The sequence below is a fragment of the Sus scrofa genome, chromosome 5 (genome assembly GCF_000003025.6).
Source record: "Sus scrofa isolate TJ Tabasco breed Duroc chromosome 5, Sscrofa11.1, whole genome shotgun sequence".
NCBI classification, from domain to species: Eukaryota; Metazoa; Chordata; class Mammalia; order Artiodactyla; family Suidae; genus Sus; species Sus scrofa.
In genome coordinates, this window is record NC_010447.5 from 593957 (window position 1) to 616296 (window position 22340).

The 22340-nt window shown below is 57.7% G+C and overlaps 1 protein-coding gene across 3 annotated transcripts in view; it reads left to right on the forward strand.

Moving 5' to 3' along the window:
- The window catches only part of TTLL8 (tubulin tyrosine ligase like 8), a 51092-nt gene continuing 29409 nt past the window's right edge, over nucleotides 658–22340 (forward strand). The window contains exons 1-9 of one of the 3 annotated variants that reach the window (XM_021091344.1): nucleotides 658–988; nucleotides 9191–9282; nucleotides 10383–10400; nucleotides 12452–12572; nucleotides 13272–13345; nucleotides 14769–14897; nucleotides 15916–16030; nucleotides 17378–17539; nucleotides 19708–19894. In XM_021091344.1, coding sequence (XP_020947003.1) covers nucleotides 916–988; nucleotides 9191–9282; nucleotides 10383–10400; nucleotides 12452–12572; nucleotides 13272–13345; nucleotides 14769–14897; nucleotides 15916–16030; nucleotides 17378–17539; nucleotides 19708–19894 — 971 coding nt within the window. In that variant the 5' untranslated portion in view covers nucleotides 658–915. Of the gene's footprint in view, nucleotides 989–9076; nucleotides 9283–10382; nucleotides 10401–10809; nucleotides 10857–12451; nucleotides 12573–13271; nucleotides 13346–14768; nucleotides 14898–15423; nucleotides 16031–17377; nucleotides 17540–19707; nucleotides 19895–22340 lie in introns of those variants that run through there. The other 2 variants (XM_021091345.1, XM_021091346.1) reach the window with 2 other exon arrangements.

Below are 22340 nucleotides of genomic sequence, written 5' to 3' on the forward strand. Positions count from 1 at the left end.
TTCGGAATCCCTGGGGACATGAGAGCGAAAGCCCAGGGGGGCGAGGCTGTGAGCTCAGCCTCTGTCCCCCAACCTGCGGTCTTGGGTGCGGAGAGAAGCCCGGATGGGGGCCGCAAAGCCGCCCCGGGGTCGCAGAGCGGAGCCGGCCCTGCGCAGCCCGCCTCGTCGTGCAGGGGCGGGGGCCTGGGTGTGACCCTCGGGCCTTTATGACTTGGGGAGGCTCTGACCGCCAGGGCGGGTCTCTGTGACCCGGACAGCCGGCGTGGGGCAGGACCGCGTGACCCCGGCACGTGCCACTCGCGGGGCCTCCTCCTCGCGGACACCATGCCCCGCGCCCCGCTCCCGGGCTCCCGCGCCTCGGACCGCAGCCCCTGCCCGGGGCCCGGCCTGAGCGCCCCCAACCGCGGCCCGTGCGACCCCGCGCCTCCCACGCCCCCCACGCGCCGCCGCCGCCGCCGCCGCCCACCGCCCGCGCGCCCGCGCAGCCCCACGCCCCGCGCCGGGCGCCGCGCCGGGCGCCGCGCCGCGCCCCCCGGGCCCCGCCGCCCGCGCCGCCGGGCTGCACAATGCGCTGCCGAGCGGCCCGGGCCCGTCGCCCCGGGCAACCGCAGGACGCGCGACGGTGCGACCCGGGGCGGGGACACGCGGCCGGGCGCGGGTGAGCCCGGGGCCTCCTCCGCTCAGAACCCTGCGCCCGGCCCCCGCCCCGGGACTCTGGACGCCCCCGCGGAGCCAGAGCCAGCCTGGCTCCCGAACCCCTGGCCTCCCCGCAGGCCCGCCCCGCCTCCGCCCCGGACCCCCGGCCCTGCCCCCGGCCCTCTGAGCTCCCCGCCTCCACCCGGCACTGCCACCCGCCTCGCAGGGGCCCGCGCAGCCGGAGGAAGCAAAGGCCCGGCGCCCGACGCCGACGCCGGGATGGAGCCCGGCGAGAGGAAGCGGCTCCCGTCCGCGCCGTCGTCGTCGGAAGGAGAGCAGAGAGGACAATCCCGTCAGTACCGTCTGCGCCGCCGCCGCCGCCGCCCTGGCTTCCCCCACCTGTGGGTCTGTCTGTCTGCCTGGCGTGTTCGGAAATGCGTGGCTTAATTCCGGTGGCCGTGTAATAGGTCTTCCTATGCGGGGGTACGTCTCTGAGTCTGTTCAAGATGCGTTCGGCTTTTCCTGGACTTTTGTATTTTTAGAATCAAAGTGTTAATTTAACGTCCCCTCCCAACACACACACACACACACACACACACATTCACACACACACACACACACACACATTCACACACACCTGCTAGGATTTTAATTGTAGTTCCATTGAATGTATCGATCAACTTGGGTGAGAATTAACATCTTCATGTCCAGTCTCCTGACCAAGAACGTTAGCTTCCTCATTCTTGTCAGCAAGGTTTCCCACTTGCAGTCAGGGGTGTGCAAGACTCCTTTTCTTAGAGTCACTCCAAGAGAGTCTATGCTTAAGGACGCTGTAGACGGCATTTTTTGAGTTTCATTTTCTAATTGACTCTAGTGTATAGAAAACCGTTTGAGTTCAGTTTCCTGGCTTGGTGGTTGGTGACCTTGCTAAACACACGTACTGATTCTAAGAGCGCTGTTGCATGCACCGTAATCACCCACAGGTCTTTTCAAGCTTTATACCTCTTGTTTCCTTATCTTGTGTTATTATATGGGCTAGCGTCTTGAGTACAGTGTTGAGTAGATATGGGCATCTTTTTTTTTGTTTCCAACCTCAGGAGAAAAGTGCTGAGTGTTCACCATGAAGTAGGAAGTTACTCTAACTTTCAAAGGAAGGTCCCTTTTATTCCTGATTTACTAAGAGTTTTTAAATGACTAATTACTACCATTTTTGGTCTTCTTAGGGCTGCATTTGCGGCACATGGAGGTTCCCAGGCTAGGGGTCCAGTCGGAGCTGCAGCTGCCACCCTATGCCACAGCCACATCAACGCCAGATCCTTAACCCACTGGGGGAGGAGGCCCGGGATCGAACCCGCAACCTCATGGTTCCTAGTCGGATTCGTTTCCCACACGCCACAATGGGAACGCCTATGTGTAGACTTTTTGATGATGGTTATTCTGACTGGTGTGAGGTGATACCTCGTTGTAATTTTGATTTTCGTTTCTCTAGTAACTGACGATGTTGAGCATGTTTTCATGTGCCTGTTGGCTGTCTGTATGTCTTCTTTGGAGAAATGTCTGTTTAGGTCTTCTGCTCATTTTTTGATTGGGTTGGTTGGTTGGCTTTTCTTGCTATTGGGCTGTGTGAGCTGTTTGTATGTTTTGGAAATTAAACTCCTGTCGGTCACATCACTTGCAAATATTTCCTTCCATTCCATAAGCTGTCTTTTCATTTTGTTTATGGTTCTCTTCGCTGCAAAAGCTTTTAAGTTTAATTAGGCCCCATCTGTTTGTTTTTGCTTTTATTTCCATTACTCTAGGAGATGGATCCAAAAAAAATATTGCTGCAATTTATGTCAAAGAGTGTTCTGCCCAAGTTTTTCCTTAGGTGTTTTAGTGTATCCAGTGTTACGTGTAGATCTTTAATCTATTTTAACTTAATTTTTGTGTATGATACTGTAGAATGTTTTAATTTCATTCTTTTTTCCCCAGGTCAGGGATTGAAGCCAAGCTACAGCAGTGACAATGCCAGATTCTTAACCATTAGGCTCCCGATTTCATTTTTTTACATGTAGTTGTCCAATTTTCTCAGCACCACTTATTGAAGAGACTGTTTTTTCTCCACTGACATATCCTTGCCTTGTAGATTAATTGACCATAAGTGTGTGAGTTTATTTCCGGGCTTTCTATCCTGTGCCATTGAGTTACGTGTTTGTTTTTGTGCCAATGCCATACTGTTTTGATTACAGTAGCTTTGCACTATAGTTTGAAGTCAGGGAACGTGATTCCTCCAACACCATTCTTCTTTCGCAAGATTGTTTTGGCTCTTCAGGGTCTTTTGTGTTTCTATAAAATTTTAAAAATTATTTGTTCTAGTTATGTGAAAAATACCATTGGTGTTTTGATAGGGGTTGCATTAAATCTATAGATTGCCTCGGTCATTTTAACAATATTGATTTCTCCAATTCATGAACACAGTATGTCTTTTCATCTATTTGTTTCAATTTCTTTCATTGGTTATCTTACAGTTTTCAGAGTACAGGTCTTTTGTCTCTTTCAGTAGGTTTATTCCTAGGTATTTTATTCTTTTTGATGTGATCATAAAGGGGATTGTTTCCTTAATTTCTCTCTTTTTTTTTTTTTTTGTCTTTTTGCTATTTCTTTGGGCCGCTTCCGTGGCATATGGAGGTTCCCAGGCTAGGGGTTGAATCGGAGCTGTAGCCACCAGCCTACGCCAGAGCCACAGCAACGCAGGATCCGAGCCGCATCTGCAACCTACACCACAGCTCATGGCAACGCCGGATCGTTAACCCATTGAGCAAGGGCAGGGACTGAACCTGCAACCTCATGGTTCCTAGTCGGATTCGTTAACCACTGCACCACAACGGGAACTCTGATTTCTCTTTCTGATATTTCATTGTTAATGTATAGAAATGCAACAGATCTCTGTGTATTAATTTCATATCATACAACTTTATCAAATTCATTGATGAGCTCTAGTAGTTTCCTGGTGGCATCTTTAGGATTTTCTCTGTATAATATCATGTCATCTGCAAATAGTTTTACTTCTTCTTTTCCAATTTGGCTTCCTTCTACTTCGTTTTCCTCCTTGAAACGAAGAAAGGCCAGTTGTGGCTAAGCCTTCCAGCTGTTGAATGAAGCTGATGAGAATGGGCATCCTTGTCTTGCTTTTGATCTTAGAGGTGATGTTTGCAGCTTTCCACCACTGAGAATGATGGTGGCTGTGGGTTTGTCATGTGTGGCCTTAATTACGTGGAGGCAGGTTCCCGCTATGACCACTTTCTAGAGCGTTTTTATCATAAATGGGTGTTGCGTTTTGCAAACCTTTTCTGCATGAGTGCGATGATTATGCTTTTTATTATTCAGTTTGTTAATGTGGTGCATCACATTGATTGAGCTGCAGATATTGAAAAATCCTTGCTTCTCTGGGATAAATCCCAGTTGATCATGGTGTCTGATCCTTTTAATGTATTGTCGAAGTTGGTTCGTTAGTATTTCGTTAAGGATTTTTGCACCTACGTTCATCAGAGATATTGGCCTGCAATTTTCTTTTTTTGTGACATCCTTGGTTTTGGTATCAGGGTGATGGCGGCATCATAGAATGACTTGGGGAGTGTTCCTTCCTCTGTACTATTTTGGAATAGCTTCAGGACAGGTGTTAGCTCTCTCTAAATGTTGGAGAGAATTTGCCTGTGAAGCCATCTGGTCCTGGACTTTGGTTTGTTGGGAGTTTTTCCATAACGTCTGCAATTTCAGTACTTGTGATTGGTCTCTTCATCTTTTTTGTTTCTTCCTGGTTCCGTCTTGGAAGAGTGTGCCTTTCTAAGAATCTGTCCATTTCTTCTAGGTCGTCCAACTTACTAGTATGTAGTTGCTTACAGTAGTCTCTCCGGAGCCTTTGTGTCTCTGTGACGTCCATTGTAACTTCTGTATTATTTCTAATTTTATGGATTTGAGCCCTCTCCCTTTCTTTCTTAATGAGTCTGGCTATTTATCTTTCTAAAGAACCAACTCTTCGTTTCCTTGATCTTTTCTGTGTTTTTTCCTTGTCTCTGTGTCATTTATTGCTGCTCTGACCTTTATAATTTCTTTCCTTCTACTAACTTTGGGTTGTTTCTTCCTCTTTCTCTGGTTGCTTTGGTGTAAGGTTAGGTTGTTTATTTGAGATTTTTCTTGTTTCCTGAGGTAAACTTGTATTGCTGTAAACTTCTCTCTTAGAACTGCTTTTGCTGTATCTCCTAGTTTTTGAATTGTTGTGTTTTTGTTTTCATTTGTCTCTACGTATTTTTAAACTTCCTTTTTGATTTCTTCCGGGATTCCCTTGGTTGTTTGGGCGCATGCTGTTTAGCCTCCGTGGGTTTCTGTCTTTTGCGGTTTTTTTCCTGTAATTGGTTTCCAGTGTCATAGCATCATGGTCAGTCTATTTGGAGGTTTATCAATTTAAAAAATTGTCCTAGGAGGTCCGTGGTGGCTCAGTGGGTTAAGGATTGGATGTTGTCACTGCCGTGGCATGGGTTTGCTCCCTGGCCCGGGATTCTTTGTTAATGCTTTTCATTTACCGATACACGTGGTTTATTTGAGTATTTCAGTATGGATTTGACTTTCCTGTGTTTTTTCTTTAGTTCTGTCAACTTGTGTTTTTGTATATTCGGAGCTGTAACATTAAGTACATACACATTTGGAATTTTATGAAATATCTCACATGTCTTTAATAATGATTTTATTAAAATTTTGTCTTTTTTTTTTTTTTTTTAGGCCACACCTACAGCTTATGGAAGTTCCTGGGCTAGGGGTTAAATCAGAGCTGTAGCCGCCAGCCACACCAACGCCAGAGCCAAGCCTTGTCTGTGACCTACGCAACAGCTCATGGCAATGCTGGATTCTTAACCTGCTGAGCGAGGCCAGGGATCGAACCCTCGTCCTCATGGATACAAGTTGTGTTCCCATAGTTGGGAGCCGTGACGGGAACTCCTTATTAAAAATTCGTTAATAATAAATAGAAATTTATTTCATTTATGGTTTCTAAATAAATATTAATTGCATCTAAATATTTACTATATATCTTTAAAAATGACATTTTTGTGTAACCAAACCTTTTTTACACACTCAATAAAATTAATAATTCCTTAGTAAATCCCCACATGTATTCATATTTCCCCAGTAACTCCCCAAATAACCTTAAAGTTTGTTCAAGTCAGAAGCCGGTCAAGGGCCATATGTTCCATTAGGCTGTTTTTTTTTCTTATCTTTTTTTTTTTTTTGCTGCACCCATGTGGAAGTTCCCAGGCCGGGGATTGAACCTGTACCACAGCAGCGACCCAAGACACTGCAGTGACAACACTGGATCTTTAACCCACCGAGCCACCGGGGACCTCACCTGTCTTTTTATCTGGAGTGACCAAGCCTCTTGCCTTGTGTTTGCAAGATGTGGGCCTGTTGATGAGGCAGCCCCTTGTTCTGTAGACGGTCCTGCCTTTGGGGTTGTCTGACTCGTGGCGAGGTGGTGTTTATCCTGTTCCTCTGGGCCCTGTAGATACCTCTGATGTGGAGGCGAGATCCAGAGGCTTCGTGGGGCTGGGGCTCGGTGTTTTGCTGACTCATCAGAAGGGGTGCCTTGCCCCTGAATTTGCCCTTGGTGTCTGGCTGTCCCATCGTCAGTGTCCCTCCTGTGGAGTCGTGTTTCCTATGACCACTCCGAGGGTGGCACTTTGCACCTGGTGACTGTCTGAGCCCCTGGGTGCGGGTGGGGGGCTCCCTTGGAGAATCCCTCTGAGATGGGGTCAGGGTGCAGGAGGGGAGAGAGCTTCTGATCAGTGCCATGGGGTCGTGAAAAACAAGTGCGGGCAGCAGCGGAGGGGAGCTTCCATGTGGTTTTGAAGCGGCAGCAGCCGACCCCACAGGGGGCCCTGGCGTGGCCACCCCGGCTTCCACCGCGCCCAGCCTCCCCGCTGGCAGTTCAGCTGCCTGCGTGGCACTGCTTGGACGGGCCACTTTGCACATGAGCAGCCGATCAGCTCTACTTGTGAGAAGCTCTTCCCCACCCTGCAGGCCCCCTTGGCCTCTGGGAGGTTCAGATCCTTCTAGGAGGTCTGCTTGGGTGCTGCTTTCTGCCCCTTAGTCATGGGTTTCCAGGAAAGGGGCTGGCATGCCAGGCTCCCGGTGGCCTCAGTGATGGGATGGGGGCATCTCTTCACTTTTGAGAATCTGTCTGGACCTCTGGGCTGTTTAGGTCAGATGTCACCCCCTTCGTGACGATCCAGGGGCCTGCACTTGGCCCCCTGGGCCCCTTCGAGCCGCTTCTGCATCGTCGTGCTGCCCCTCCTCCCAGCCTGTCCGAGCCCCAGACGCCCGGAGATCTCCTGGGCAAGGAACCCCCGTTGTCCCGGGAGCTCTGTCCTCTGCGGTGGGGGCACCGGGGGTTTAGAAACCACAAGCTGGGTGTTAGCGAGGGTCCTTGCCAGGCTGTCTGTGTGTGGCCTCGTTTCAGCAAGAATGGAAGTTAATGTTCATTTCTCAATTTCTGCAACTGTTGAGCTGGGGTTTATGATTTTTCTCTATTCTCTTAAAGTGGTGGACTTTACAAACCTCGGCTTTTGGATCCAGCCGTGGACTCTTGCACGCCTGGTGTTATCCTCTGTGCGTGTGAGTCGGTGTGAGCTGTTTGCAAGGTGCTGGGCTGGGCGGGCCTTCTGTTCTCTTGGCCTGAGCGGTCCTGGATGGAATGTTCACTGACTTTCAGCCCTGAGACCAGCAGCCCTGGGCTTTTCCTTATGGGAAGGGTTATTTATTTATTTAGCTTTTTCTTTTTCTTTTTTTTCTTTTTTCTTTTTTTTAGGGCATATGGAGGTTCCCAGGTTAGGGGTCCAATCAGAGCTGCAGCCGCCGGCCTCCACCGCAGCCACAGCCACGCAGGATCCGAGTCACATCTTTGACCTACACCACAGCTCGTGGCAACGCCAGATCTAGAACCCACTGAGCAGGGCCAGGGATCGAACCTGCATCCTCATGGATACTAGCTGGGCTCTTAACCCACTGAGTCACAGGGAACTCCCTATAATTTTCTAATATTTGCATCTATAGGTACAAACCTCTTTATAAACGGAACTGGCGACGAGATTCAATACTTGGTATGTTAACTGTGATTTAGCTGAGAAACACGCGGTACTTTTTACGCTGCTCTCTCCTCTGAGGCGGGATGTTTGGAGCACAGCTTTCAGTGTGTTCGTCGCTTTGCTGCCTGAGTTAAACTCGCTGACCTCAGGCTCGGTCATCAGGGACCTGGCCTGTGGAACTGGTTAGGAACTCCTCTGGGGTCCGTGTTGGTAACCCCTTCCCCGGGTCCTGGAACGCGCTCCAGGGAGGCTGTGCGAGCTGCTCTCTGGGCTCTGAGGAAGGGGACACTTGCGTTCAAATCCTTGTCCCCCACCCCTGACCTTGGTCGGCTGTTCCGTCCGTTCCTGGGGGCAGTGCCCGTCGCTGGGTGGCCGTGGCGTCCCTTTGTCCTCCTGCTTGTCCTGCCAGCCCTGCGCCCCTCCCTCTGCTCTGCTTGGCACTGTCACCTCGTCCAGGACTCCCACCAGCAGCCTCCCTCCTCAGTGTCTCTGCTTTGTCAGGTGCTTGTGCTGCATGTACTTTATCCACAGTCTGAGCTTTGCCCTTGCGTTTTCTTAGCAGGGCGGAGCATCTCAAGTTGGGTAAGGTCCGCTTTGCCCATTTTAGCTTTGATGATGAGTGCTTTTGGGGGGCTCTCAGGTGCTGCGAGAGCCCCGTTCTGCTGGAAGCACTGTCACACTGGCTACCTGTGCGTCCCTAGGTGGGGCTCGGGCTCGCTCTCTGTGTGGACATGCTGCTGCCGCGGCTCCATCCCTACTTGTGGCCCTGGGCCTCTGGGGTCCAGGCATGGAGGGAGCTGTGGGAAGACGGGGTCCACTGCCTGCCCGTCACGCCTGGGGTGCTCCTTGGACATCCAGGGGCCGTGGGTGTGGGAGCACTGGCAGGGAGGATGGTCTGGGCGGGCTGTGCACCAGCAGGATCAGAGGGCAGGGGGTGGCCGTGCGGGTGAAGCACAGAGGCTTGCGGTCCGGGCCCGGCCCCTGCACACCTTGGGGCGAGGGGAGCCCGAGGCAGCAGCAGTGGAGTGCGGGGGCGCTCAGGGAGGAGGGCTGGCCAGCCCCGTGTCTGGTAGCACCACAGGCTAGCCTGGGGCGGGACGTGGGACGGGCCTGTGCATGTGTGACCTTGACCAGAGCGGTGTCTGCGCCAGAGCCGGGGGGTGGGGGGGACCAAGAAATGGAGGCGGGAGGTGCGGGCTGCAGCAAGGAGTGTTTTGATTTCCGCTTTTAACGTGGCTGCTGGGAGGCTCGCCGTGTGTTGGTGGAGCGTGGCGGCCGGGGTTCGAGAGGGGAGCCGAGAGGGCCGGGGGCGGGAGGGCTGGCCCAGGCAGAGGCCGAGCGGGTGGCTGGTGGTGATGGGAGGCTGGGCGCTGGGGGGGCCTCGAGGTCGCTTGTCCCTCGGTCGTTCTTGCCGCGCCTCGAGGTCTGTTTCTCTTTTGCAGAATTAAAGCGAGGGCTCGCCCAAGACTTGATTTCTTCCCCCAAATTAGACAGATACAAACTAGCAAGACAGTTGACGGACAAGGCAGTCAAGGTGAGTGCTCCCTAGAAACAGCCGTTCATCGTGGCGTTTGGAGAGCGAGCGGGCGCCTCTGAGCTCCCCCCACACCCGCCGCCCCTGCCCCATGTGGAGCCAGGGGGTCGTGGGCAGGAGAGGCGCCCGGCAGGCACGCCCCTGGGCTCGTGCAGGGCAGTGGGCACACCTCCCTCTTCCCTGGGCGAGGCCTTGCTTTCACCAAAGGGGAGCATCCGGGGGTGCAGACCTTCCTCGGGGGGCAGCGGCTCCACAGCCACCACCCTGAGAACATGATTCTCTGTCCTCGTCATGCGGTCACATTGTCAGGCCAGAGCGGTGGGACAGCACCGAGAAGCCCAACGCGCCAACACGTGGAAACGCACTCATCCTCTTGTGTTTCTTCCGAAGCACAGCACACGCACACGCATACACACGCACACACATGCGCGTGCCCAGTCGTAAGCGCAGAGCTCAGGCTGTGCCGGGCTGGAGGCATCTGCAGAGAGAAGCTCAGCACAGGTGCCGTGGCGTCAGCATCGACCCCCGTGGCGACGAGAGGGCACGGTGCCCTCCTCGGAAGCTGCCTCCTGCCCTAGTTATCCCCAGGTCCTGGCAACCTCTGATGAGCTTTCTGTGCTTCCTATCACTGTCCCTCCTAGGATTTCCTAGCAATCGAACCTAATTTTCAGGTTTTCTCTGAGGCCTTAAAACAGATGACATCAGGGCGATCAGTGTCCCTCTAAGTACTGCTTTACCTGCCTTTCGCAAGATTTCATTTCACAGTATTTTTGGTGCGATTCGGTGCAGGGTATTTTAAAATTCGTGTTAGTACTTTTCATTGGTCACGGATGACGGAGAGGATAGCTCTTGCTTTCCGGATGGCGGGTTTGTTCCTGGTGGTTTTGTTGCTGATTTCCAGTCTTACTGCCTGTGGGTGAGAGTGGAAGTGGCACCGGGCTACTCCGCTGAAAGGGGTTCCGACCTGCTCTATGTCTGGCGTTTCGTAGCGTGTAGAAAGGTCGATGCTGAGTGCTGTATTCCTGGCCACCAGGGCCGAGTTTGCCATTGGAGTTGTGCAAATCTAGCCTTACTGAAGTTTTTGTCTCTGTGTTTTTCAGTTTACTGAGAGAAGCATGGTAAGTATCCTGTTGTTACTGTGGATTTGTCTACTTCGTGTTTCTGCTAATTTTTGCTTTATGTAATTCACAGAGCTCTTAAAGGGCGCGTGCAAATGTGTCTGTCTGGTGAATTGAATGTTTTCTGTAACTTATGGGATGATATTCTTGGCTTCAGCGAGGTTTATTTGTCTCAGAGGCCATTCTGTCTCATATTTAGAGCCTTTTATTTCTGCCCTATCTGGAGGCTCGAGGTTTTGAGCTTCTCCTGTAAACAACATAGCTTTAGATAAAAAAGCCAGAGCCTGGCACCCTTTATCTGTTAACTGGAGCATTTAGTGTGTGTGTCTGTGACTAAACTCCTGACATCGTCCCGTCCCGTTTCCTTCACTTAGTTTGTCCTGTGTGCTCAGTTTTCCTCTCCTTCCAGGCTTCCTTGTGGGCCGGTTCCTTTTTAAACTCCATTCTCTCCCTCAGGTGAGACGTCTTGTGCTCTTTTTTGTCCTTTTGTGGTTCCCTTATGGGTTGTACTCTGCTGATGTATTGAAGTTAATGAAGTCTCTTGAGGTTGTTCCATTTGAGTCCAGTTAGGCAGAGGCTCGGGGGTGGCTGGGAGGTCTTGCTGGAGCTTCAGGAGCTGACTCCTTGCAGTTGGCACATGCCCCACCTGCCCCTCCTCGCAGGGGCCCCTGCCCTGGACAAGCCCGTCCACATGCCTCTGTTGAGGTGCACGGCCCGGCGGGGAGTCAGGGCAGGCTCAGGACCCATGTTCTGAGTTGGAGGCTCAGAGGTCTTTTGTGTGAGTGCTGGACTTGCACCCTTGGTGACTAGCCACACGCTCACACGTTCTTGTTGTTGTTGTTGTTGTTGTTGCTTTTTAGGGCCACAGCCTCGGCATGTGGAAGTTCCCAGGCTAGGGGTCCAATCGGAGCTGCAGTTGCCACCGCAGCCGCAGCTCACGGCAGCACCAGATCCTTAACCCACTGAGCAAGGTCAGGGATCGAACCCTCATCCTCATGGATTCTGGTCAGATTTGTTTCCACTGCACCACCACAGGACCTCCAAGCTCACACGTTCTTGGTGTGTGTACCTGGTCCTCTGGGACCCGCGTTCACTGCCGGTGCTGCGTAACAAATCACTGGTAGCTAACTAAGAGTGATTTGTTAGCTGCTAACACACCGTTTGTTATCTCACTGTTCCCGTGGGTCAGGGGTCCAGACTGGGTCCTCTGCTCAGCATCGCGGGGTTGACATGAAGCATGATCCCAGAGGGGTCCCATCTGGAGGCTCGACGGGGTAGGACCCACCTCCAAGCTCTCTCCACTTGGGCAGTTAATTTTCTTGTGGCAGCTTCTTCAAAGCCAGCAGTGGAGACCATTTCTGCATTTTCAATCTCTCTTTAGAGAATCCTGCCCTCTTTTAAGGGGCGCCCCTGATTGGGTCAGGCCCACTCAGGATACTCTGTCCCTTAAATTCAGTGTCTAATTAGGGACCCAGTGAGGCTGAGCCACCCCTCCCCCCTGCCCTGACCTCCGCTCCTGCTCGCACCAACTCACGAGGCTCTAGGCTCACTGCTGACCACGCACCTGTTCCCTGACCCTGCATGGCAGCGGCCACCCACCCAGCAAATGTGTCCAGGCTGCGTCCTCAGCAGCATGGGCCCCCGGGCTCCAGCATGACTCTGCGCTCCTGCCCCGGCCCCTCACTGGGAAGGGAGGGGACACCAGCTGCCCTCGTCCCACCTGTCCCCGGGGGGCAGAGCTCGTTCCCACAGCGATGGGCAGAGTCCCTGCTTCCTCTGCCCCGGCTCCGTCTCCCCCGCCCCCCTGGGTCCCCTCCTGCCCCAAGCGAGAGGGACAGTCATCTCTGCGGAGAGAAGACAGCTGCGGCGCACACGCGCCCTCGTCCCGCCTCCCAGATGGACCTGCCACAAGCGGGGCTGGGGCCTCGGGGAGCCCTGGGGAGGACGCGGGTGTCGCTGCCGTGCAGCCTGTCCCGCCCTGATTCTTGTAGAGGAGGAGGTGTTAACTGGCTTTCGGTTCTTTCATTGGAAACACGCTCTTGCCGTTTGAGGAGAAGAAGATTTTCTCCATCTACGGGCACTACCCGGTGGTCCGCGCCGCCCTGCGGAGGAAGGGCTGGGTGGAGAAGCTGCACCTGCTGCCCAGGGTCGGCCCGAACGTTGACGATGACGGTGAGGGGGCGACGGGCGGCGGGTCCAAGACACATTGTGTTTTCTGTAGGACGTGCGTGCCCCGTCACGCAGACCCAGAGTCGGTGCCACGTGGTCCTGCGGGTCCTGTGATGGGGCCTCAGCCTTGGGGCAGGTCCCCTCTCGGCCTCACCCAGGCGTCCATGCACTGGCAAGCCCTTTCAGACCCTGGGACTGGCCACATCTCGTCCACGCCCAGGCCTCGTCCTGTGTCTGCAAGGCTCCTCTGGCCCCGGCTCCCTGATGGTCACTGCTCGGCCCTCCCATGCCCATTGCACCCGGCCCCGGGTCACCTGCTCCTCCCTGACCCCCCCCCATGCCCCACCCCAGCCCAGAGTCTGCATCCTCTGGGCTCCAGGGTCTGCACTGGCCCCCCTTCCACACGGTCGTCGAGACCCAGGTCCCTCCCTGCCCACGGCCAGGTCCCTGACTCTGGCTCGGCCCTGCAGGGCGGCCACACCATGGACACTCAGACGGGTACCGTGGCTCTGAACCTGGCTTGCCCTTCTTCTTTCGGGACCAGAAGGGTGCCTACTCTGTGGGGGACCTTGTCTGGAGATGAGCTCGCCCAGGGCCACATGCGCTGTCTGGCGGCAGGGCCACTGGCCCTGTTGCGGGCCTGGCTGTGGTCAGGCCTTCGGGCTGCGACGCACTGACCTCTCCCATGTGTTGTGTTTGCAGAAAACAAACAAGCTGAAGGCAAAGAAAGCCAAGAAGCGGCTCTGGAGAAAACAGATGACATCCATGCTGTGATGGTAGGTCCGTGGCCCCCGGGGCCTCTGCTGAAGTTTGCCTGCCTCGGGACCCCCTGCCACGTCCCGGGGTGGCAAAGCCACAGTCATGCCCGGCCTTGAGGCTATGGCAGCGCGTGCGTGGGCAGGCACGTGTGTGTGTCCACGTGTGGCCCCTGTGAGCTGACGAGCTGCGTCTGTACATCCACAGAAATCCTGTGGGCGAGGATCAGAACAGCCCCGGGGGTGACCGTGGACACACCACGGGGGCAGAGGGACGGGGCCAAGCTCACGCAGCCTGGCTGCCAGCCGGGGTGGCAGGCCTGCCGTCCAGGGCGCCTTTGCAGAGCTGGCGCGGGAACAGGGAGTCTGTGCTGGGGAGGCAGCCCTGAGGCCCCTGGCAGGTGGTGGAGGGTCCCAGTGCGACTCATCGGGAGGGGAGAAAGTGGAATGGGGGAGCGGCCCGAGGAGCGCGCGCATCTGACCCGCAGAGGCGAAGAGCTGCTCCCCAGGACCCAGCGCGAGCAGGAGGGCGGCCCGGTGAGGGCGGGGTGTCTGCAGCGCATGGGACCTGATAGAGCTGGTTTTGAGAACTGGTGACAAGCTGCCAGTCGGTGACAGGACGGCCATCAGAGAGGGCAGCAGGCCCTGATAGGCCCACGCGCACAGCCTCGAGGTCCCCCCGGCTGCTGGGGTTGGCGGACGAGGACGCGGTGGCAACAGGGAGGAGGCGGCTTGAGCCGTTTGTCACCACCCGCCTGAGCGGCCCCGTGCGGCTCTGACGATTTTATCTGAGCCGCTTCCTCACACACCTCCACTATTGAGACTTACCTGGGAAGGCGACGGCAGAAGCTCGTGGGGCCTGGAACGGAGCCCTGGGGCCAGCCATGGGCACAGTTAGGGCAGGGCTGGGAGGGCCCGGTGGGTGGTCTGCAGAGGGGACCCCTCGGGGTCCTGCCCGGGCTCCGGGGGTGGGAATGGGGCGGGAGCGTCTCCTTTCCTGGTATCTCTGCGTGGTTAGAATTTTTGACCGAACGCATGCATTTGTGTAAATACAGAGGCACAGGCACCACGGACCCCCAGTCCTGCTGCGGCCGCGCTCTTAGGCCTGCATGGGGGGCCGGGGGGGCACGCCTGGGGGCCAGGGAAGGGGCTGGTCCAGGTCCCAAAGCCTCATGTCCGCCCACATCCTGCGCGCCGTGTCCCTGAGCCCAGTGGGGACACCCCACTGGGTGCCCCTGCAGCCCCCAGCCCCACGCCTGCTTGCTGAGCAGGAACCCGAGGGGTCCCCCCGCTCCGTGGCCGTGGCTTCCGTGTGGCCGCAGCGTGGCGGGCGAGAAACCGCAGCGCTTCTCTCCTCAGCGCCCGTGCCCTCACTCCCCGCGTGTCCCCCTGTCCAAAGATGGGAGCCTGGGGGCCGGTGTGGGCAAAGCCTTGTTCGTGCCAGTCCAGGTTGGTGAGGAATGAAGTGCCCTACTTCCTCTGGACCATCCGAAGGGACGCCGTTGACCACCACAGCCTGCGCTGCGAGCAGACGCTCAATCACTACGGCAAGACGGCGTCCTTCACCACCAAGGTGAACGGCGGGGCTCGCCGGGCGGGGGACCGGGGAGCCCGTGGACTGGGCACCGTGGGCTCCAGAACCGGAGCCTCCTGCTGGCCTGGCCGGGGGCCACCACGCGGCACCAGGGTCCAGAGCCACTGAGCGCGTGCGCCCCGCAAACTGCCCCCAAGCCCCGTGTCATTGCTCTGTGTCCCCGGGTGTGTCTGGGCACTCGGGACGGGGAAGGTGAGGGCTGCCACCACAGCCAGCCCTGGCTGTGGGCCCTGGAGGGCTCCAGACCCCAGGGGCCGGGCCAGGCTCACCTGCCACGACACTTGCGGCTGAGGGGGCACTGCCTGCGCCCCCTTCTGCCCCCCTCTGCCCTGAAGGCGGAGGTTCAGTGGGGCCAGCCCAGGTCGGGAGAAATTGGGTAAAGGGGCTTTCCTGGCAACGAGAGACCCTCCCCTCCTCAGCCAAGGATGGCTGGAGGTTGGGACAAGGTTCTCGGCTGCCCGGGGATCCCTGGGGGGGTCTGGCCCTGTGTGTCCTCCCCAGGCTTCAGTCCTCTGCGGTCCTGGGGGTGGGCGTACCTGCGGTGGCCCAGTCAGGCTGGGCTCCCTGCAAAGTCCCTCCCTGTGGAGCAGTCGCCAGTGTGCCCAGCAGCCGAGAGGCTCTGTATTTACTGGGCACATGGCACTTTGCTCCAAACGGGCTGATGAGCTGGACCCGGGTCTCCTGAAGGGCCGATGCTGTAGCTCTGTGAGCTCTCACTCACCCTCCTGGGCCCGAACCCCAAGCATTCAGGGGCCCAGGAGGTGAACACGGCGCCTGCACCCTGCGTGCCCTCAGACCGCCCCTCCTTGGGGCTGCTGTGCCCACCACTGCCCACAGGGGGAGCCCCGGGCCCTGGCCCGCACGTCGTTGGCAGCTGCTGGGACCAGCTGACCGGGGCAGGGCCGGGAGGCCGGGGAGGGGCCCCTCCGGGAGGCACCCCTCCCAGGAGCCCGCCGGCCATGGCCTGGGGGGGCCTAACGTGCCTCTGTCCCCGGAGATCGGGCTGTGCGTGAACATGCGGAGTCTGCCGTGGTACGTCCAGGCCAACCCCGACTCCTTCTTCCCGCGCTGCTACGGCCTCTGCACCGAGAGCGAGAAGCAGGAGTTCCTGGGTAAGTGGCTGGAGGCAGGGCGGAGCCGCGGGCCTTGGCCCAGGTCGCCTGGCAGGACCTCCCAGGCCCAGCTCCCCACAGGATGGGGACGGGATGGGGGGATGGGGGAGGGGGTGAGGGGGGACGGTCTGGGCCCATCCCAAGACCTGGGGCCTTAGCTCTGTTTCCTGTGGTGAGAGCCCGTCTAGAAACTTCCATGAGTTACGTCTGCAGGGCAGGGGTGGGGGCGCATCCCAGGCTGACTTGGCCCTGGGACCAAGAGTCAGCAGCTCGAGTCTCCTGGGGTTTCTGGGAGAGGCCGGTGTGGGGTTGGCGCTGAGACCTGTGTCCGGGCACGTGGGGCCTGCTCTGGACGCCGGGCTCTGGGCTGGGGACAGAGGAGGCTTCCTGGTTGGACCTGCCCGGAGGCACAGGACAGAGAAGAGCGGGTGGGGCCGGGGGTTTGGGGTGACGTGTTTCCTGAGCACTGAGTCCCTGCCGCCACCCCTGCCCTGTGGCCTGACCCCACGCTGGGCTCCCAGGAGCAAAAAGGAGCAAAAGGCAGGGGTCGTGAGGCCTGCAGGTAGGAAAGGGGGCAGGGCGGGGGGAGGGGCCTTAGATGCGGGGGCGGGGCAGCAGGCTGGGGCAGAGGGGCCGGGGGTCTCTGGAGCATTTGCTCTGATGGAGGGAGGAGCGAGGTGAGAGGCCCAGGGGGTGGAGGAGGTGTGAGGGAAGCTTGGGTTCTGGAAGTTTCCAGAGCGGCAGTAACTGCTGGGCCGGTGGACGCCAGGTGGGTGGCCTCAACTGAGATGAGGAAGGAGCAGGTTTGGGGTGGAAGGTGCTGGAAGGTCTTACAGACCTCCCAGGTGGTGTGGGTGAGGGCCTGCAGTTGGGGTGGGCAGTGGCGTGCCTCTGGGCCTGTCTGGGCCCCGAGCTGCCTCCTGACCCCCAGCCACCCAAACTTAGAGAGCTGTGGAAGCCAGCACGTCCAGGGAGGTCCAGAGGGGCTCCTGCGTGGGGAGGGTCCTGGTGCTGTCGCAGGGGGCTTCTGGAAGGATCCTTCTGTGCAAGGCTGAGGACACAGAGCAGGGAGGGTACCCAGGGCCGGTGGCCCTGGGGGCGCGGGAGAGGGCAGGAAAGGGGGTGCCTGGGTCTGCCTCTGGGCCTGTAGGCAGCTGGGGTGGGGGCCCCAGGGTGTATGAGCCCCTGATCCTCGGAGCGGGGAGGACGCGGGGCAGGGGAAGGTCGTGGGCAGAGCAGGGCAGTGGGGGAGCAGCTGGGCCCCAGGGCTGTCAGGCCGGAAGGGAGGCCCCGCACAGGTCCCCTGGGCTGAGCATGGCTGGTGCCGGCCGCGGTCTCCGTCCCCAGCACAGGCAGAGGGGCGAGGCCTGGGTGTCCTTTCAGATGACTTCCGGCGCACGGTGGCCTCCAGCATCCTAAAGTGGGTGGTTAGCGGCCAGAACCACAGCAGGAGCAAGCCCAGGAGCAGGAGGGAGGAGGCCGGTGACACGGAGCCCGGCAGAGAGCAAGGTGCGTGGGGCCGAGGCTGCACCGCACCGGGGACCGTGACGGGCAGGGGCTGGGCGTCCAGGATGGGCCGTGGCTCTGCCCCACCGCCAGCCCTTCCAGAAGAACCCCTTGGAGGAGGACGGCGGGGAATGCGGCCTGTGTGCTGTGGGAGACGCGGGCCTCCGTGGGTTTAGGCCTGCAAACCCAAAGAAGTTCTTTTTTTACAATTTTTTTTTTTTTATTTTTAGGCCATACCTGCGACATATGGAGGTTCCCAGTCCAGGGGTCAAATCGGAGCTGCAGCTGCCGGCCTACGGCCACAGCCCCAGCAACGCAGGATCCAAGCCGTGTCTGCGACCTACACCACAGCTCACGGCAACACTGGATCCTTGACCCATGGAGCGAGGCCAGGGATCGAACCCGAGTCCTCATGGATCCTAGTCGGATTTGGTTCTGCTGTGCCACGAGGGAACTCCCCAGAGAAGTGTGGTGTTGTTCCCTTGAACAGAGCGGTTTTAGGTTCACAGCAAAGTTGCGGAGAAGGCGCCCAGGGTTCCCATGGAGCCCTGCCCCCACCTCACAGCGGCCCCCACCCCCGGATCCGCACCCCCAGCGGTGTCTCGTTACGGCTGATGAACCCACATGACACGTCCCCATTACCCAGAGCCCACGGTTTACCTCGGGTTCACGTAGGTCTGGACACACGTGTGATGACGTGTCCGCCACTGTGGTGTCACACGCAGCAGTTTCGCTGCTGAAAAACCCTCTGCTCGGCCCATTCCTCCATCCTCCCCACACCCCGCTGTCATGTCACTGTCCCCGTAGCTGTGCCTTTCCCAAAGCGTCCTGGAGCTGGAATCATAGAGCGGGCAGACTTTCCAGACAGGTTCCTTTCACTTGCGAGCACGCATTTAAGCTTTCTCCATCACGCTTTTTCACGGCTTGGTAGCTCATTTCTTCTTGGCACGGAGGAGCCTTCCGCTGTCTGGACAGACCACAGTTTTTCCATCAGTTTGGTGCTGTATTTAAAAAGTCACCTCCTTGCCCAGGTTCACTTGGTTTTCGCCTCTGCTGTCTTCTAGGAGTTTTCTTTTGAGGGCCGCACCTGCCGAATACAGAGGCTCCCAGGCTAGGGGTCCAGCCAGAGCCGCCGCCACAGGCACAGCCACGCAGCTGCTTAGCCCACCGGGCGGCGGGCCTCTGCTCTGGCGGACTGGGGCTCTGCACCTGGCCGGCCCCTCTCCGCGTTTGCCCCCGACCCGGTTCCCTGATGGGTCCAAGAACGCTGGTGGTTTTCCCGCCCGTTTGGTTTTACGAGTCGGGATGGAGCAGCGACCTTCACGCTCCTCACGTGCTGCCCCACAACCTCCAGGGCAGCTCTCGTTTTAAAGTGGTTACTCTTGTATTTTGTGGATGTTACCTCAGCACATCCAAAAATGCACACTGTACTCTCTGCGGCAACCGCAGAGCTCGAGGGCTTCCTCCTGGTCCGTGGTCCCGGGGGCGCTGGTCCACCAGGGCTGGCTCCGGGCGGTGCCGCAGCCGTGCGCCGTCCAGGCGCCTTGTTCTTCAGGCTCCTACCCCATAACCGGGTGACGGCGCCTGTGCCCGGCCCGTCCTCCACATCCAGCCTGACCCCCGACCCCGGCCGGCTCTGTGGGGGGCAGGCTGCCGCCGGGGGTCGGGGGTCAGGTGTGTGAGTGGACCTTCACCTGGATGGGGCCTCCCTGCCCTCAGTGCTCCCCAGACCAGCAGCAACCTGGGCTCCCAGGCCCCGAAGGAGCGGGAGCTGCCGTGTGAGGTCACAGGCGCGGAGCCCACACATGCGGGGCTCCGAGACATGCCAGACACGCCTGCCAGCCTCCCATGGGCTCATGGGTTGTTCACAAATACCTGTTCATTGCTCACTGAGGACAGGCGTGTGCTCAGAAGTGCAGGTTTTGTGGCGAGCACATCAGAAGTGCCATTTCGTTCCCACCCGGGGGTTGTGGGGGGGAGCCTGGCTGGAGGGAGGGGGCGGGCATGGAGCAGAAGGGGGGGCGGTGGCCTGCCCAGACACAGGTGTGGCATCCAGGGTGGCTGCCCAGAGAGCCGTCCCCGTCGCCGGGAGGCCTGGAGGCACAGCCAGGGGGTGGCGTCGGCCGGCGCCCCAGCGGGAGCCGCCCCACGTGCCTGTGCTCGGGTTTCAGCTCCTGAGGCTGCGGGACCACAGCTCAGGGGCCTCTCGGAGCAGCTCGTGGACGCTGCCTGCAAGGTGTGCGAGGCCTACCTGGGGCGGCTGGAGCACGAGGACATCGACCTCCCAGAGGACGCCACCAAGGACCTCACGGAGGACGAGTGGAAGGAGCTGACCCGGCAGTACTACGCGCTCGTTCAGTAAGACGCCCGCCGCACGCGCGACCAAAGGAGCACGGGTGGACCACAGGCGCTGTCTGTGGAGCCTGGCCTCCGGGCATCGGGGCGCCTGTGTGGGTGCTGGGTGCCTTCCCGGGTGTGTCCTGCCTGAGTACTGGGGCACCTGTCTGGGAGGTGGGGTGCCTGCACGGGAGGTGGGGTGCACAGTATTGAGTGTCTATCCGGGGGGTGGATCACCTGTGTGGAGGCTGGGGTGCCTTCTGGGGGTTGGGGTGCCCAGGTCCCTGGTGGCTGATGAGAGGAAGATGCTCCTGGGGGTGTCTTTGGGCAACACGGCCCCACGCGTGTTCCACGCCCCTTCATGTTCTTGGAGCCCAGGGCAGCCGTGGGAGGGCCGGCGCTGGTGGCCGGGACAAGCGGGGCTGCTGGGCCCAGGCCCCTGACTCTCCGTGGCCCACCCTGGCCCTCGCGACCAGGGCCCCAAGGCTGAGCCTGGCTTTCCCGCTCCCGCGGCGGGTCCTGACCTCTCACAGTGGCCGACAGAGAGGATCCGGGGCCGCCGTCAGCCAAGGGAACAGGCAGGAGAGCCGTGTCCCTCGCTTCAGAGGGTCTGCCTGCAGCCCGTACGCCAGCCCGGGGCTGTTTCCGTTTTTCTGCTCCTCTTTCCTTCTTTTGGATCAAGTATCTGCCCCCCCGCCCCCGCCTTTTCTGGCTGTGCGTGGGGCACCCTGAGGTTCCTGGGCCGAGGATGGATCCCGCAGTGACCCTCGCCAGAGCAGTGACGTCGCCAGGTCCTTGACCTCTGTGCCACCAGGGAGCTCCTCTTTTTTTTCTTTTTTCCTGGGTATAAGTACAGCCCGGGGCATGTCATGAGCTGGTGTCTGTCCAGGTGGATGCGAGTTTGTGTGTGTGCTCTCTGCGGAGCCACCGCCCAGGGAAGACAAAGGACCTTCCTGGGCAGAATTCCCGGAGGCCACACCTCCTCCCATCCCCCTCCCCATGTCGGTGTGGAATTTCACAGTCGTGGAATCACACAGCTGTGCCCTCTCGTTTGTGACTCCTGCTCCACACGGAACCTGGGCGGTTTGTTGCGTGATCTCCTGCAGGTGGCCGAAGCTCCCTCTTTTCCGCTGTGGAGAGTCCCATCCTTTCCGCAGAGCACGGAGCCCTCGCCACGCCTTCTGATGTGGGTGGGCCGTCGGGCCACTGCCAGTTTTAAGCAATCTTCAAGGTGCTTCTACAGCTTCACGAGCCAGCAGGGATACCTGTGTGCTTTGTCCACACCGCAGGCAGTGCTCAATCCGCATTGGCACGCGTTTCAGTTTTCTCTTTGTGGTCCGAGTTGGGGTTTCTCTGATGATTACTGGTGTTGAGTGTAGTTTCTTATGCTTACTGGGCATCTGGATAGCTTCTCTGGTCAAGTGAGTATCCAAACCTTTTGATCATTACAGAGAAGGAGGTTGGTTCTGTTTTTAAAATTGATCTTTAGGAGTTCCCGCCATGGCTCAGTGGAAATAAATCTGACGAGTATCCATGAGGACGCAGGTTTGATCCCTGCCCTCGCTCAGTGGGTTAAGGATCTGGTGTTGCCGTGGCTGTGGTGTAGGCCAGCAGCTTCAGCTCGGATTCGACCCCTAGCCTGGGAATCTCGTATGCCTCAGGTGCAGCCCCGAAAAGAACAAAGAATTGATTCCTCGGCGTTTTCTGCACACTTGTCACCACACCCGCTGTTGGAGATAAGCATCAGGCAGCCCTTCTCCCGGGCGTGACTCGTCTCTTTACTGGTCAAGGAGAGTTTTAGACGAGGCCCAGTGCTCTGGTCTCTTCCACTGTGGTGGGGCCTTTAGAGTCTCGGTTAAGAACCTGTGACTATTCAAGATCACTCAGATGGTCTGTGATTTCTTCTGCTCGCCTTTCTGTTTTTCCTTGCACTTTTAGCTTTTCATAGTTGATTAACCTTAGTTCTGTGAAAGGCGAGGGATAGGCGCTTTTGTTCATAGGTATCCACGGTGGATAAAGCGTAACATGACTTTTGCTGGAACTTGCTCTGGGCCCAGCACTGATCTGTTTTGGTAAATGTTTCTTGGAAACTTGAATACAGTGTGTATCTGCTTTGCTAGGTGGTGTGTTATTTAAAACGTCAATTAAATCAAATTACTTATTCAAATCATATCCTTACTGATTATTTTGCTACTTGGTCTCTGAGATACCGAGTGAGCAGAGTTAAAATCTCCAATTAGGAGTTCCTGTTGTGAGGCAGTGGAAGTGAGTCCAACTAGGAACCATGAGGTTGCAGGTTTGATCCCTGGCCTTGCTCAGTGGGTTAAGGATCTGTGGTGTAGGTCACAGACGGGGATTGCATCTGGCATTGCTGTGGCTCTGGCATAGGCTGGTGACTTCAGCTCTGATTGGACTCCTAGCCCGGGAACCTCCATATGCCGCGGGTACGGCCCTAAAAAGACGAAAG